At 61.5% G+C, this 14,023-nt stretch overlaps 1 protein-coding gene across 1 annotated transcript in view; it reads left to right on the top strand.

The window, feature by feature from the left end:
- The window catches only part of CBFA2T3 (CBFA2/RUNX1 partner transcriptional co-repressor 3), a 94,127-nt gene that overhangs the window by 68,497 nt on the left and 11,607 nt on the right, over positions 1 to 14,023 (top strand). The window contains exons 4-8 of the mRNA XM_032283899.1: positions 4,219 to 4,460; positions 4,724 to 4,813; positions 10,619 to 10,800; positions 11,440 to 11,660; positions 13,627 to 13,801. Coding sequence (XP_032139790.1) covers positions 4,219 to 4,460; positions 4,724 to 4,813; positions 10,619 to 10,800; positions 11,440 to 11,660; positions 13,627 to 13,801 — 910 coding nt within the window. The remainder of the gene's footprint in view (positions 1 to 4,218; positions 4,461 to 4,723; positions 4,814 to 10,618; positions 10,801 to 11,439; positions 11,661 to 13,626; positions 13,802 to 14,023) is intronic.

The raw sequence follows: 14,023 nt of genomic DNA, 5'->3' as shown, positions 1-14,023 counted from the left end.
GGGAGGCCAGAACCCCGTGTGGGGGAAGCCAGAACACGCGTGGAGGGACGCCGGAACCCCGTGTGGGGGGAGGCCAGAACACGCATGGAGGGAGGCCGGAACCCCCTGTGCAGGGAGGCCAGAACACGCGTGGAGGGAGACCAGAACACATGTGGAGGGAGGTCAGGATCTACGTGGAGGGAGGCTCACAGCCCCAGCAGCAGAGGTGTCTCTATGCTGCAGCCACCCCGTAGCAGAGGCTGAGGCCACGGCCACATGTGCACTCAAGGTTTTGTGCCAACTCTGACCTTCAGTTAGTGGTTTCCAGAATTCTAGGCATGGGGCTAGTTATTGCCAACAGCGTCACGTAACACCCAACCCATAAAACCAGTGAGGACGGAGTGGTCCTGGCCGACCTGGGCAGTGCAAGGAACGAGAGGAGGTAGGCACAGGCCTGAGCCACCCGGCCACCACGCTGCCCTCTGCTCCCTGCCGCCCTGCTTGGAACTTGAGGGCAGGGCTGTGTCTCTGTGGACACCCTCACCACGCTGGTGCGTCTGAGGGCCTCTGTGGCCCTTCTGGTCTCCTCCCGCAGCTCCTGCAGCAGGCGACTGTGAGGCCCAGGGTGGAGAGAGAGCAGGGTGAGCCCTGGGTCCCAGGAGAGGCCGCCACCATGAGCGCATCTGTTCCGCCCTCTCCTCTGAGAACGTCCTGAGTGCAGGGCCGGCCTCGCCCCTTCCCGCTGTGCCCGGTGCTGGCTGCTGGCATGTGGGGTCTGCCGGGGCTGGGAGGGGGTCTCAGGGAGCCGGGCCACCCTGCTGCATGTCCTCCATGCCTCAGCACCCATCTGCCATGAGGGACACACATGGTGACTGCACAGCCTGTCGAGTATGTGCAGGTGCAGAGCCCAGCCCAGGCCACAGCACGGCTCCCCCACTCGGGAGGCACCTCACAGGTGCCACGGGACCAAGGGTCAGGAAGGCGGGAGCCACAGGCGGCTTCTGGGACGGCGGAGTGCCAGGAGCCGAGGGCAGCCACCTAAGGGTTACTGGAGGGACACTCAGGAGAGGGCCGACCCCTCAGAGGCCTCTGTACATGTACATGCACATGTGTGCATGCATGTGTGTGTGTACATGTGTGTTGTACATGCATGAATGTGTGCAAGGGTGGTGGGGGGTAAATGGAGGCAGGGAAATGGAGGGCTCTCTAGGGAAGTGGGTGCCCTGTGTCAGGGAAGTGTCCAGGTGCAGGAGGCCGGAGCCGGGTGTGGGTGCACAGGGCTTCAGTGCTCCTCACAGCAGGAGCTGGCCGGGGCCTGTCCCCTGTCAGCAGTGGACTTGGGAGCCTTGTGGCCTCCAACCTGTCTGCAGAGCATGGGGTCACCGCTCAGGCTCCTGAGGCCAAGGGCACATCGCGTGCAGGTGGGCTGGGCATAGGAGGGCTGCCCTGGACTCCTTACAAGAGGCTTGGCCTTAGCTCTGTCACCTGAGAAAAGAGGCAAGGCCTGGCCCTGGGACTTTCCACAGCAGCCCCATGTCTGCCAGGGCCCTGGAACACTGACCCTGACAGCAGAGCCAGCCAGGCGGTCACGTCTCAGTGGCCAACAGGCAGCCCTGTGGCAAGCTCACCAGCTGTCCCTTATGTCACCTGCTTGTCCTCCACACACACTGGCCTGTGTGCACACAGCCACCAGAAGCAGGACCCCACCAAGCATGTCCTTGGGTGTCCCAGTTCCTCTGTCCTCTGGGACCCTCTTAGCTCAGGCACTGGGTCTGTGTGCAAATGAAGGCATTGCTGGGGCTGGGAGTTACTTGTGGGGGAAGCATTGTTCAGGGCTGGGAGATACCTGTGGGGGAAGCATTGTTCAGGGCTGGGAGGCACCTGTGGGGGAAGCATTGTTCAGGGCTGGGAGATGCCTGTGGGGGAAGCATTGTTCAGGGCTGGGAGGCACCTGTGGGCGAAGCATTGTTCAGGGCTGGGAGGCACCTGTGGGCGAAGCATTGTTCAGGGCTGGGAGATGCCTGTGGGGGAAGCATTGTTCAGGGCTGGGAGATACCTGTGGGGGAAGCATTGCTGGGGCTGGGAGATGCCTGTGGGGGAAGCATTGCTGGGCTGGGAGATGCCTGTGGGCAGAGTTGCTCAGGGTCAGGAGATGCCTGATCGGGGGTAGGAGCTATTGCTTCTGAACATCATGTCAGAGGTGTGAGGGCAGCTGGCCTTTCAGGGGTAAGAGCAGCTTCTCAAATCCCAAGTCTTCTTTGCCTCCAGCACATGGGAACTGGACTGTCAAGCCCCTAGTGTGTGGAAAAGCCCTGTCTGCCTGTTCACAGGGAAAACCTGAGCCAGCCTGGGGGGGTCGGTGTCTCCCAGGCCTGGCGTAGGGGCCACACGCCTGCTGGCTGTGAAGGGCCTCACATCAGCCCCAGAGCAAGTCCCAAGGGTCATGCTGGGTGGGAAGCCACACTCAGAACACAGTTAACTCCGTAGCCACCACCACTGTGGGTGCCCTTGCCTGGTACCCAGGCCTTCACCTCCCAGGGTATTCATTTCCACATCTGTAAGGGGGTGTGTGTGCAGGGCTAAGTGGACAGATGGTCAGCACACGGAGGTCTGGCAGAGCTGCCCTGGGTGGGCTCGGGAATCCTGCTGTCCTCCTCCGTCACTGCTGTCCTCATTGCTGTAGGGCACGTTGGGAGCCAGATGTAAGGCTGAGTGCCCCACAGGGTCGTGGGGTGAGCCTTATGCTGTGCTGAGGCGCAGGATCTGAGAAATAGAGACAGGACACAGAAGTACAAGGAAAACGCAGCTGGGCTCAGGGGGCCATGCTACCTATAAGCAGAGTCAGGCGAGGCCCCGAATGTCCAGAACAGTGAGTATTGATTGTGTATAGGTGAGGGGGCAGGGCAGTGAGTGAAATCATCTTTTTTTTTTTTTTTTTTTTTGAGACGGAGTTTCGCTCTTGTTACCCAGGCTGGAGTGCAATGGCGCGATCTCGGCTCACCGCAACCTCCGCCTCCTGGGTTCAGGCAATTCTCCTGCCTCAGCCTCCTGAGTAGCTGGGATTACAGGCACGCGCCACCATGCCCAGCTAATTTTTTGTAGTTTTAGTGGAGACGGGGTTTCACCACGTTGACCAGGATGGTCTCGATCTCTTGACCTTGTGATCCACCCGCCTCGGCCTCCCAAAGTGCTGGGATTACAGGCGTGAGCCACCACGCCCAGCCTGAGTGAAATCATCTTTAAGGATAGTGATAGGGTCGTGAGCAATAAAACATGGGGTCCACCCCCATTAGGTCACCTAGGCCAGGAGGTGGACAGTGCGCAGCAAGGGGCCCATTCCCATGAAGGCAAGGGCCGTGTGCAGTGAGGGGTCCACCCCCATTAGGTCACCGAGGCTTGAAGGTGGGCTGTGCGCAGTGAAGAGGGTGCAGTGTGCAATACTTCTATCTATGGCAATCTACTTCTAAGAAGATTTATAGGAGGATGCTTTAAGTCACACGGCAGTGACAGAGCTGTCAGGGTTACCGCCACCTTCTGGCAGCTTCCAATGGGTTCTATGGGAAGATGCTTTTCGAGCAGCACAGGAGCAAGAGCTGATAGAGTTCACAGTCACCAGGGTGGATTGCCGGTCTGAGGGCAGCCTTCCACAAGAACTGGAGCAAGGTCCTACAACTCCTTTATCAGGAGGAGTGGCTCTCGCCAAGCCTGCCATCCAGCGGGTATCTTTACGTCACTGAACGCTGCCACCTGGGCCATGGGTTCTTGTCCTGGTGTAACTGTTTTCCCTTAAATCATGCTCTGCACTGTGTCTGCTCCAGGCATTCCTCCGATGATAAGCTGCTTATTCCTTAATTCATGCTCTGTACTGTGTCCACTGTAGGCATTCCTCCGATTATGAACTAAGATATGATTATAGGTATATATGCAGGGAATATTCTTTAGGCACTCATACTATCAACTATTAATGATTATATAGAGAGAATTATATAAAGGGATTCTTCAAGCCCTATTTCTATAAACGAATATATGATTATGTAAAGGATTATATAAAAGGAAACAGCTGAGTAGTAACACTATGAAGTGAGCTATTCCTCAGGCCCTAACTGTGCCAGGGCTCTGCTCAGCTCGCATTCCTCGGTGCCTATATGGGGGTCACCCACACACTGCCGCCCCTGGGTCATGCCGTCAGCGTCACTGTCACGTCCTCACGTGCCCCCCTCGCTCCCTTCCTTCCCGCAGTGATGAACGGCAGCAACCCCTCGCCGACAGCCATCAACGGCGCGCCGTCCACACCCAACGGCTTCAGCGATGGCCCGGCCACCTCGTCCACGGCCTCCCTGTCCACACAGCACCTGCCCCCGGCCTGCGGGGCCCGGCAGCTCAGCAAGCTCAAGCGCTTCCTCACCACCCTGCAGCAGTTTGGCAGCGACATCTCCCCAGAGATCGGGGAGCGCGTGCGCGCGCTGGTGCTGGGCCTGGTGGTGAGTCGGGCGGGGCGGCCGGGGCCTTGGCACCTGAACATTCCCTCCGTTTCATGAACATGCAGCACAGCCACCCTTCACGTGGGCTCCGTCCTGCCAACCGGCCGTGGGCACTCCCGCAATGCCCCCTGCACCCTCCCAGGCTTGCCCGGCTCCTGGGCTGCCTCCCCAGCCTCCTCAGGCTGCCCCCTCAGGCATGGGCAGGACGGTGCTGGCTCTTGTGCTGCGTGGTGCCGACAAGAGGCGGGTTTTCTCTCCCGTAGAACTCGACGCTGACGATCGAGGAGTTTCATTGCCAGCTCCAGGAGGCCACCAACTTCCCTCTGCGGCCGTTTGTCATTCCTTTCCTGAAGGTAACGGCAGCCCCAGCCCCTCCCTGCGAGGCCCCGAATCCGTTCCTTGCTAGTGTGTGATCAGGCATCAGTCTTGGCCAACCTGGGACCGTTTAGTAACCTAGGGGAGCACTACTGACTAACCTGGGCCGATTCCTACTAGTTAAGGCCTGAAAATTAGTTAGCAGACCTGATGATTACTCAGCCACTAAATCCAGTGCAGGAGGCTGGGCACCATGGCTCACGCCTGTAATCCCAGCACTTTGGGAGGCTGAGGCGGGCGGATCACGAGGTCAAGAGATCGAGACCATCCTGACCAACACGGTGAAACCCCGTCTCTACTAAAACTACAAAAATTAGCTGGGCGTGGTGGCGCGTGCCTGTAGTCCCAGCTACTCAGGAGGCTGAGCAGGAGAATCACTTGAAACCAGGAAGCAGAGGCTGCGGTGAGCTGAGATCATGCCACTGTACTCCAGCCTGGGTGACAGAGCAAGACTCTGTCTCAAAAAAAAAAAAAAAAAAAAAAAAATCCAGTGCTGGGCAGAGCTGTCCGCGTTAGCCACAGATGATGCTTGAGCACTGACACACCAGCATTAGGTGTGGCTTGGGGACAAGGCCCAGGACATGCGGCAGGTCCCTCCTGAAGCCAGCATCCCGGGGCCAGGAAGGCGCTCAGCCCACAACCACTGTCAAATCTGCGTGTGTGTGGTAGAGAAATATTCCAAAAGCCCCTTGAGCAGGGCACGCTGGCAAGGGCCAAGGATGAGGGCGGAGCTGCTGCAGAGCCAGCCCCCGGCTGTCCAGGCAGCAGGAACTGCACGTGCAGAGGCCCTGAGGTATGGGGTGCCCTCTGAGCTTGAGGAACAGCAGAGGCGTCCATGTGACCGGAACAGAACGCGTGGCACAGAGAGCGGAGGCGAGGGTGGGATGCGGCGGACGGCTGCGGACAGGTGGGGAGGGGCCTGTGTGACGGGTAGACGGGTGGATGAAGCGCTGTCAGTCAGGTAGAAGCAGGTCAGAGGTCACACCCGGATCAACTGTGGACTAGGGTGGCAGCACCAGGAGCTTGCCAGCCACACGGGCTCTCGGCCTGGCCCAAACCTACTCATTCGGAGCCTGCATTTTCAAAGATGCCAGTCTGAGGAGCAGGGATTGTTTGGGGCCAGGAGTTCAAGACCAGTCTGAGTCACATAGCTAGACCCCATCTTTTATTTTTTTCTGGGACAGAGTCTCGCTCTGTCGCTCAGGCTGGAGTGCAGTGGCGCGATCTCGGCTCACTGCAGCCTCCACTTCCCGCTTTCAAGGGATTCTCCTGCCTCAGCCTCCCGAGTAGCTAGGACTACAGGTGCCTGCCACCATACCCTGCTAATTTTTGTATTTTTCATAGAGATGGGATTTCACCATACTGACCAGGCTGGTCTCGAACTCCTGACCTTGTGATCCGCCACTTCGGCCACCCAAAGTGCTGGGGTTACAGGCGTCAGCCACCGTGCCCGGCCACTAGACCCCATCTTTACAAAAACAAGTAAAAATTAGCTGGGCATTGTATGCACCTGTGGTCCCAGCTACCTGGGAGACTGAGGTGGGAGGGTCACCTGAACCCAGGAGGTCAAGACTGCAGTGAGCTATGATGGTGCCACTGCACTGCACCTGTGTGACAGAGGGAGACCCTGTCTCTGAATGAATGGATGAATGGATCAAGCAATGATTCCCACACACCTGCAAACGGGACGGGCCCAGGTCTGCTGCAGAGTCAGACGATCCTCGCTGCAGGCCTCCGCTTCCCCGAGACAGCTGCACATCTGTGAGCAGGAGTGGAGGGAAAGTTCCCCAAACCTGACTGACCATGTGGCCCTCTCTGCCCAGCACATGTTGGGGTCAGGAACCTGCCAGCCTGGCCACACCTGCAGGCCCACCCTGAGCACTGCCTGCGCCGCCGCGTGCTCCGTCTCTGCAGGGCCAGGCTTCCCCTCAGGGGTCTAGAGGGCAGACCAGACCAGACGCCCCGGCTTGAGCCGGACCCTGCCACTTAGCAGCTACCGGCATCTGGGCCAGGCCAGTTCCTCTGTGCCTCGGTTTCTGCACCTGCAAAATGGAATCATTCACAGGCTGTTGGGAAGACAGCATGGAGGGACACATGGAAAGAATGGGGCCTCCACTCCTGGCCTCAGGGGAATCTCACCCCTCAGCCTCCCGGGTAGCGGGCACTGCAGGGAGGCATGGCACGTTCTAGATTCACGTGGGATGTCATCACCGTCCTGGGGTTTGAAGGGTCCCACAGAGGAGGAATGCTTTATAAGGATCTCTCACAGCTCTGTTCACCTGTCAAGGTGTATCATAGCACAGACATGTTCCCGATTAGCAGGTGGGGAAACTGAGGCCCCTGGTTCCCTCCCACCCCAGGTGGTGGAGAGATGGAACCAGGGCTGAAACCTAGATGTCAAACTGCAAACGCCGTGGCCGTCACAGGGCACACCCAGGGCCAGGCCCTCATTTCCTTCAGTCCCTCCCCAAGTGGACCCCACATCACACCCACCACCACCCCCACCTACCTTCCCTCCCTCTGTGGCTTCCACACCCCCTCCCTTCCTCCTTCCCTCCCTTTTCCACCCCTCCCATCCCCCTGCTGCCCTCCCTCCTCTGCCCCCTCCCTCCTGCCTGCCCTCCGTTCTCTGCCCCGTCCCACGACCGCTGTGCTCCTGTTCACAGCTGGCGAGGAAGGAGAAGCTGCTGGTGTGGCAGGAACCTGGGCCCATCTGGCGCTGTTTGCGGTTCCTTAGCGGCTCTCCCTTCCCTTCTTTAATGCTTCAGGCTCCACCCCTCCCGACCTCTGGGGCCACTGTGCAGCTGCTTCTTAGCAGCAGATGCTCCACAGCCTCAGCCACCCCTTTTACCCCAGGAGCAGGGTCAGGCAGAGAGACCCCACGGTGTCCCCACGCCTGCCCTGCCAGGCCTCCGGCCCCTGTCCGTGACGTCTGGTCAGGCCCTGGTGCCCATGGCCATGCCCCAGCATGGCGCCACCCACGGCACTGTTCTTGAGAGGGTCCTGCCTCAGTCTCCCCTCGGCACTGGCCTGTGCAGGGTGGCTGGAGTGCGGGGCGCCCATCTCACGCCCCCACCCAGGCCAAGGCCAGTGGGACTGTGCAGGACGTGAAGTCCATTCACCTCTCCGACATGGAGCTCGAGGCGGGGAGGCCAGAAGGATTCAAAAATAAAAAGTAAAAATCAAGATCCTTCAGCCAGTTCTGCTTCTGGGACCTGTTAGTTACCCAGATACTGTCCAGAACCCTGGCCCTGCCGCCTCACCCCGGGAGAAGCTGCCACCCACCCACCCCCCTGCCAGACCCTGGCCCCGCTGCCCCACCCAGAGAGGAACCCCGACCCCACCCACACCCCCTGCCAGACCCTGGCCCTGCCATCCCACCCCGGAGGGAGCCCCAGCCTCACCCACACCCACCGCAGGGCTACAGCCGCTCCAGACGCAGGAGGCAGTGGGGGAGTCCGACCCCCAGCCAGCCCCCTCGGGCCTCAGCGTTCCCGACTGTGGCATGGGCTGGGAGTGGGGTAGCTCCTTCCCGAGACACCCACAGCCCCTAGGCCCAGCGTGGGGCATCCTCATGCAGCCTTGCAGACATCGTCCTAGAAACAGCAGGTGTGAGACGTGGCAAAAACGAAATAGCCGCAGAGTGAGGAAAGACGGAGAGGTGGTGGGAAGGTGCAGCGCAGGCTCGGGGCCGAAGCGCTGAGGGGGGCCTCTCTGGCGGGAACTCCCGCCATGGCTTGGGTCCTCTCCTCTGCAGCTGGGGCGGTGAGTCTGGTGAACCCCAGAAAGGACCAGGCTAATTCGCCCGGAGCTCGCCACGGCCAGTCTCAGCCAGAGCCTCCACGGCTCTAGTTTGCAGATGCAGCCAGGGTCAGAGAGGTTAAGTGAGCTGTGGGAGACCACAGCCCCTGGGCGCCAGAGCCCACCGTCAGGGAGGCTGTAGCCGGACGCTTGGCAGAGCAGCGGAGTCCCCAAAAGCCCTCTGGCTGAGCTGGCACCTTGGCCGCTGCTGCCACCATGGCAGACGCCAGTTCCCCGTTCTGATGTCCCATCTGTGCAGAGGGCAGCTTCAGGCACGCTCAGTCACAACCTCCGTTAGGCGGTGGAGTTGGGGCATTTTGTGACCCGCTCGGTTTATGTAGCATTTAATGGTGACACCCTCCCCAGGCAGCTGAGGCTCCTGGGGACACAGTGGGGACACTGCCTCGAAGGAGGCTTTGCAGGAGGCTCCCACAGTCCCCACCCCATTCTGCAGGCCTCGGGGTGTCTTTCCCTGCTGGCCCAGGGCTGCTGTGCCTCTGGCCCACACACTGCTGCTGCCCAGTCCCGGGTCCCCTGCACCCTTTCCTGAGCCCCCAACACGTGGCCAAAGGGTCAGGCTCTCCAGAAGCTGGAGGCCATGGCTCCACCCACCGCCTGGCTCCCAGCTGGCCCCAGCTGGCCATGGACCCAGATGTTCTCCCTGCCCAACAGCACCCAGCAGGTTCCCGAACTGGCCCAGGGGAGGCCCCTGGAGAGAGGCTGACGAGGGAAGGGAGGATGTTGGGCTCTGCAGCCCTCCCGGGACCTCCTTTCCCAGCTCATGCTCCTAATGTGCTCAGCAGATGGCTGGTTGGCCCCAGTTCAGCTATCCAAAGAGAAAAACAGGCCAGCAGCCGGCACTGCCAGAGGGCCTGGTGGATGGGCTCCTGGGAAGGGGAGGCGCTGGCGGGAGAAGGCGGCGTGGCAGCTTTGAAATGCATGAGAAAGTTGGGGAATTGTATTTATTTACAAATACTTGGAACTGCTGGCTCTCCCAAGTGGTCTGCTGCTGGGCCCTGGTCCAGCGCGCTCAGCGTCCAGCCTGTCTGCCCTCCTGCGGCAGCTCTGGGAAGACTGTGGGAAGTCACACGAGGGGCCCGGCTTGCTGCGCAGCAGTGCCAGCCTGGAGCCAGGGAGGGGGCAGCGGGCACCTCGGGTCCACACAGGTGTCAAAGGCGGGGTCCACATAGGAAGCCTGTGTGCTGGGCGCCTCACTGCAGAGTCCTTACCCACAGATGTGGAGCCAGGTCTCAGCCCTGTCCACTGAGGTTGGGGGGTCACTGGAGGAAGTGCCACGTGCTCAGAGCAGTGTGGCCACAGAACACTAGAGTTCAGTCCCCACTCCATGCTCCGTCCAGGCCGAGGCTGGAAACCAGTGGGGAGGGGGGCCAACTCCGTGGCGTTTGCTATCAGAGCTGGAGCGGACAGACTGCAGGCAGACCAGCCTGGCTCCGCTCCCAGCTCCCTCGTGTGACCGACTGCAGGCCCAGGGCCGCCTCCCTGCTCTGAGCCTGCACCTCCCCAGCTGTGCCCGGTCTTGTGGTGCCTGCCGGGCAGGCGCGAGGGTGCAGGCGGGAAGAGCAGCCACTGTCTGCCACACCATCCTCCTCAGCTTCTCCCAACCGCCATAGGAGGGAGCTCCATGCAGGGGAAAAGCCCCAGCCTGGGAGCCCAGGATCTGGCTCAAGTCCCACACGCGCTACGTGGCTGTGTGGCCCTGGTGAGGCGCTCCCACAGGTGGGGTGAGCCTCCGTGGATCTGTCTCAAGTTCCACACGCACTACATGGCTGTGTGGCCCAGGTGAGGTGCTCCCACGAGCCTCCGTGCCCGCCCTCTCACAGCACTGTGAGGAAGGAACTTGTCCCAAGGTCACGTTGAGCCGTCAGCCACCCAGCCCAGGCGCCCTCTGCTCGGACCTGAGTGGAGCTGGGCACCCCTGCATGCCACCAATGCCCTCCACGCCCTCCTTCCCCACCCCACAGGCAAACCTGCCCTTGCTGCAGCGGGAGCTCCTGCACTGTGCCCGGCTGGCCAAGCAGACGCCCACCCAGTACCTGGCCCAGCACGAGCAGCTCCTGCTGGACGCCAGCGCCTCCTCCCCCATCGACTCCTCAGAGCTGCTGCTGGAAGTCAACGAGAACGGCAAGAGGAGGACGCCAGACAGGTACCTGTGGGCTCCGGGCATCTGGGCCGAGGGTGCGGGGGACACGCAGCTCATGCTGCTCCCCTCTTGGTAAGAGAGGGCACCTCCTCTAGGGCCGCAGCCAGCCCAGCCAGCCTCTATGCTGTGGACACCCCAGTGGGCTGCAGGCCCAGATGCTCCAGAAAGCTGAGGAGGACAGAGAGGAGGCTGGCGGGGGTCACTGCCTGGGTCTTCCCTCTGTGCTGGGCATGGACTCCAAGCATCCAGGAGTTCGGGGTCCCCAGGTGCCTGGGCTAGGCCCACTCTGCTGCCACAGATGAGCTTGTGCTACTGCTGCCCAAGGGGCAGGTGGTCTCCAGTCCCAGGAGGCCAGTGTATCCCTTTCCTCATTCCCAGAGCACAGGGTCCTGCTCCTGGACCACCGAGCCCCAGGATCCATGTAGCTGCAGCAGGGTTTGAGGCTGGCTCAGGCCCTGGCAGAGGGGTGGAGAGTGCGGGCCCCGGGCTGGGCCCCCCGGGGCTGGTGTTGTGCTCCGTGTCTCTGTCTCAGCCTCATGTGTCCTCTTTCTCTCTGCCCACACCTGTCTGCCTCACGCCCTGCACGCCCGTCCCGGCTCATCCCATATCTGCTGACCCCACCCCACCTGCTCTTTGGGCTAGGACCAAAGAGAATGGGTCAGACCGTGACCCGCTGCACCCCGAGCACCTCAGCAAACGGCCGTGCACCCTGACTGCCCAGCGCTACAGCCCCAGCAACGGGCCGGCACAGCCCACGCCGCCGCCACACTACCGCCTGGAGGACATGGCCGTGGCCCACCACTTCCGAGACCCCTACCGCCACCCGGACCCCCAGGAGCTGCGGGAGCGCCAGCGGCCACTCGGTGAGCAGTGCAGTGGGCAGGAGCGTGGACGCGTGCTCCAGGAGCACACGTGCGCCCACCTGTGTACACCTGAGCATGTGGGCACAAGGCGTCACCGGCAGCTGTGTGTACCTGAACTCAGGAGACCCCTGCCCCCACCTGGCACCACTCAGGGCCAGGAGGGCCCCATTGCCTTGGGGCAGGGTGCTGGCTGCAGAGGCGCCTGTCCTGGGCCCTGAGCCCACGTCTCCCCCTGGGGTGGGTGGCCTGGGCCTGGAGTAGAGCTGCCACGTGGTTCTCATCCGAGCTTGGCGACGCCCATGGAGCACCTGCAGGCGGGTCACGTGGCTCTCTGCATCTCAGTTTTCTCCGCCATCACTTGGGTCAGACAAGAGTCCCACCTCACAGTCGGAGGCCCGGGACAGTTAATACAGGGACCAGCGAGGGCTGCCGTGAGGCCTGGCTGGTATTTACGACAGGGTGGTGAGAAAACATCTCCGTGCATTTTACCCTTCACCCATTCCCAAGCCTGGCATCTGGGTGGCAGCAGCACCCCCATACCACAGATGAGGAGACTGAGGCCCCGAGAACACGTGGACTGCACCCACAGTCTCATAGCCCAGCCTGCCCGACCTTGTGGCGTCCTCTGTGCTGAGGACTGAGAGGTGGTTAAGGCCAGCCCCACCCCAGGACCCCAGAACTCCCCAGGACAGGCTTCGGGAAGGCCTCAGGCCTGCCATGCTAAGACAGAGGCCCAGGGCACAGTGGGGGCCCGGCGGCAGGGTCAGCAGAGGCCTTGCCCTGCCCAAGGCCGTCTCCCTGCCCCCAGCTTGCGGAAGGTTCCAGGGCTCAGGCCCAGGCAGCAGGTGACGGCGTCTGGCGCACTGCAGCCGGTCGGGCAGGTGCCGACTCCCACCCGCTTCTGCTGATGCAAAAATAAACGCCAGCTGTCGGCTCATCTCAGCCACTATTTTGGTTGGGGTGTTGGTGCCGGCTGCGGCTTCACAGGCGGCGGGGCAGGGTGGTGACTTGGAGCTGTGGCTGCCACCTCCCCACCTCTTCTGCAATTCCAGGGAGCCATTCCAGGTTTGGGGGCTAGGAGATTGTTAGGGGCTGAGAAGGGCCCAAAGAGGAAGACCTCTGCCCCAAGAAGTATGGCCTACAGCCAGATACCAAAGACAGTGGGGGCAGGAAGCCACGGGCGCAGCCACCGCAAAAGAGTCGGACGCTGCTGGGCGTCACTCACATGTCAGTTTCTGGTGACCTGTGGGAGTGGCCCCTGGAGCTTCAGTCCTGGAGCCTGACAGAAGGGAAGACCTGAGACAGGCTGCGCTGAGCAGAGTTGAGTTGAGCAAAGAACGTCTCCCAGCTGAGGCAGTCCTCAGAGCCAGGTCTGAGAGCCTGGCCTCGGCATGCCTAGCGGTGTTCACAGGACAGGCAGGAGGCGGTGCTGAGGCCGTGTGGTTGGCTGCCGCTCGGCGTGGCCTTGTCTGAGTCGCAGGCACCTGCAGGTGACCTCAGAGGGCTGCTGTGAATGACAGACCCGCTCCTCCCAGCAAGGTTTCCTGTTAGTTGACGGACCGAGGCAGGTGCAGGTCGTGTGTGACTTGGCACCCAGGCATCCTCAGGCCACGCTTGGTCTAGCAAGGCTTTCATGGGCAGTAGCTGAGGACAGTGCTCCAGTCCAGCCAGGCTTGATCTGCACCAACGCTCCCTGCCTGGTGGCTCTGGGCAAACACATCCCATAAACAGCCGCGGTTGGCCCGGCTGCAGAACAGGACTGAGACCGGACCCTCCCTCGGAGGCGAGTGCACAGAGCCTGGGGCAGCTGCGTAACTCAGGCATCCTCCACATTCATTGAGTCAACCAGCCCTTTGGTCACCCTGTCCATCATCCCCAGTGGGCACAGCCCATGGGTGGGGTCTGGGAGAATAGGGCAGAGCCTGGCTGTGGGCGGGACCTAAGTGTGCACCTCCTCCATCTGCAGTGGTGCCTGGGTCCCGGCAGGAAGAAGTGATCGACCACAAGCTCACAGAGCGTGAGTGGGCAGAAGAGTGGAAGCACCTCAACAACGTGAGTGTCCACGCACAGCCATGCCCATGCACACAGCCGCACACACACACACAGCCACATTCACACACACAGCCGCACTCACTCACACAGCCACACCCACCCACACAGCCACACCCACACAGCCACACTCACGCACACAGCCACACTCACACAGCCACACTCACGCACACAGCCACACCCACCCACACAGCCACACCCACGCACACAGCCACACCCACCCACACAGCCACACTCATGCACACGGCCACACTCACGCACACGGCCACACCCACCCACACAGCCCCACTCACACAGCCACACACACACACACA

Source organism: Sapajus apella, unplaced genomic scaffold (assembly GCF_009761245.1).
Source record: "Sapajus apella isolate SASKATOON/1434 unplaced genomic scaffold, GSC_monkey_1.0 scaffold15, whole genome shotgun sequence".
Lineage (NCBI taxonomy): Eukaryota > Metazoa > Chordata > Mammalia > Primates > Cebidae > Sapajus > Sapajus apella.
Note: the sequence above shows the minus strand (reverse complement) of the source record. Positions and strands in the feature narration are given on the sequence as shown.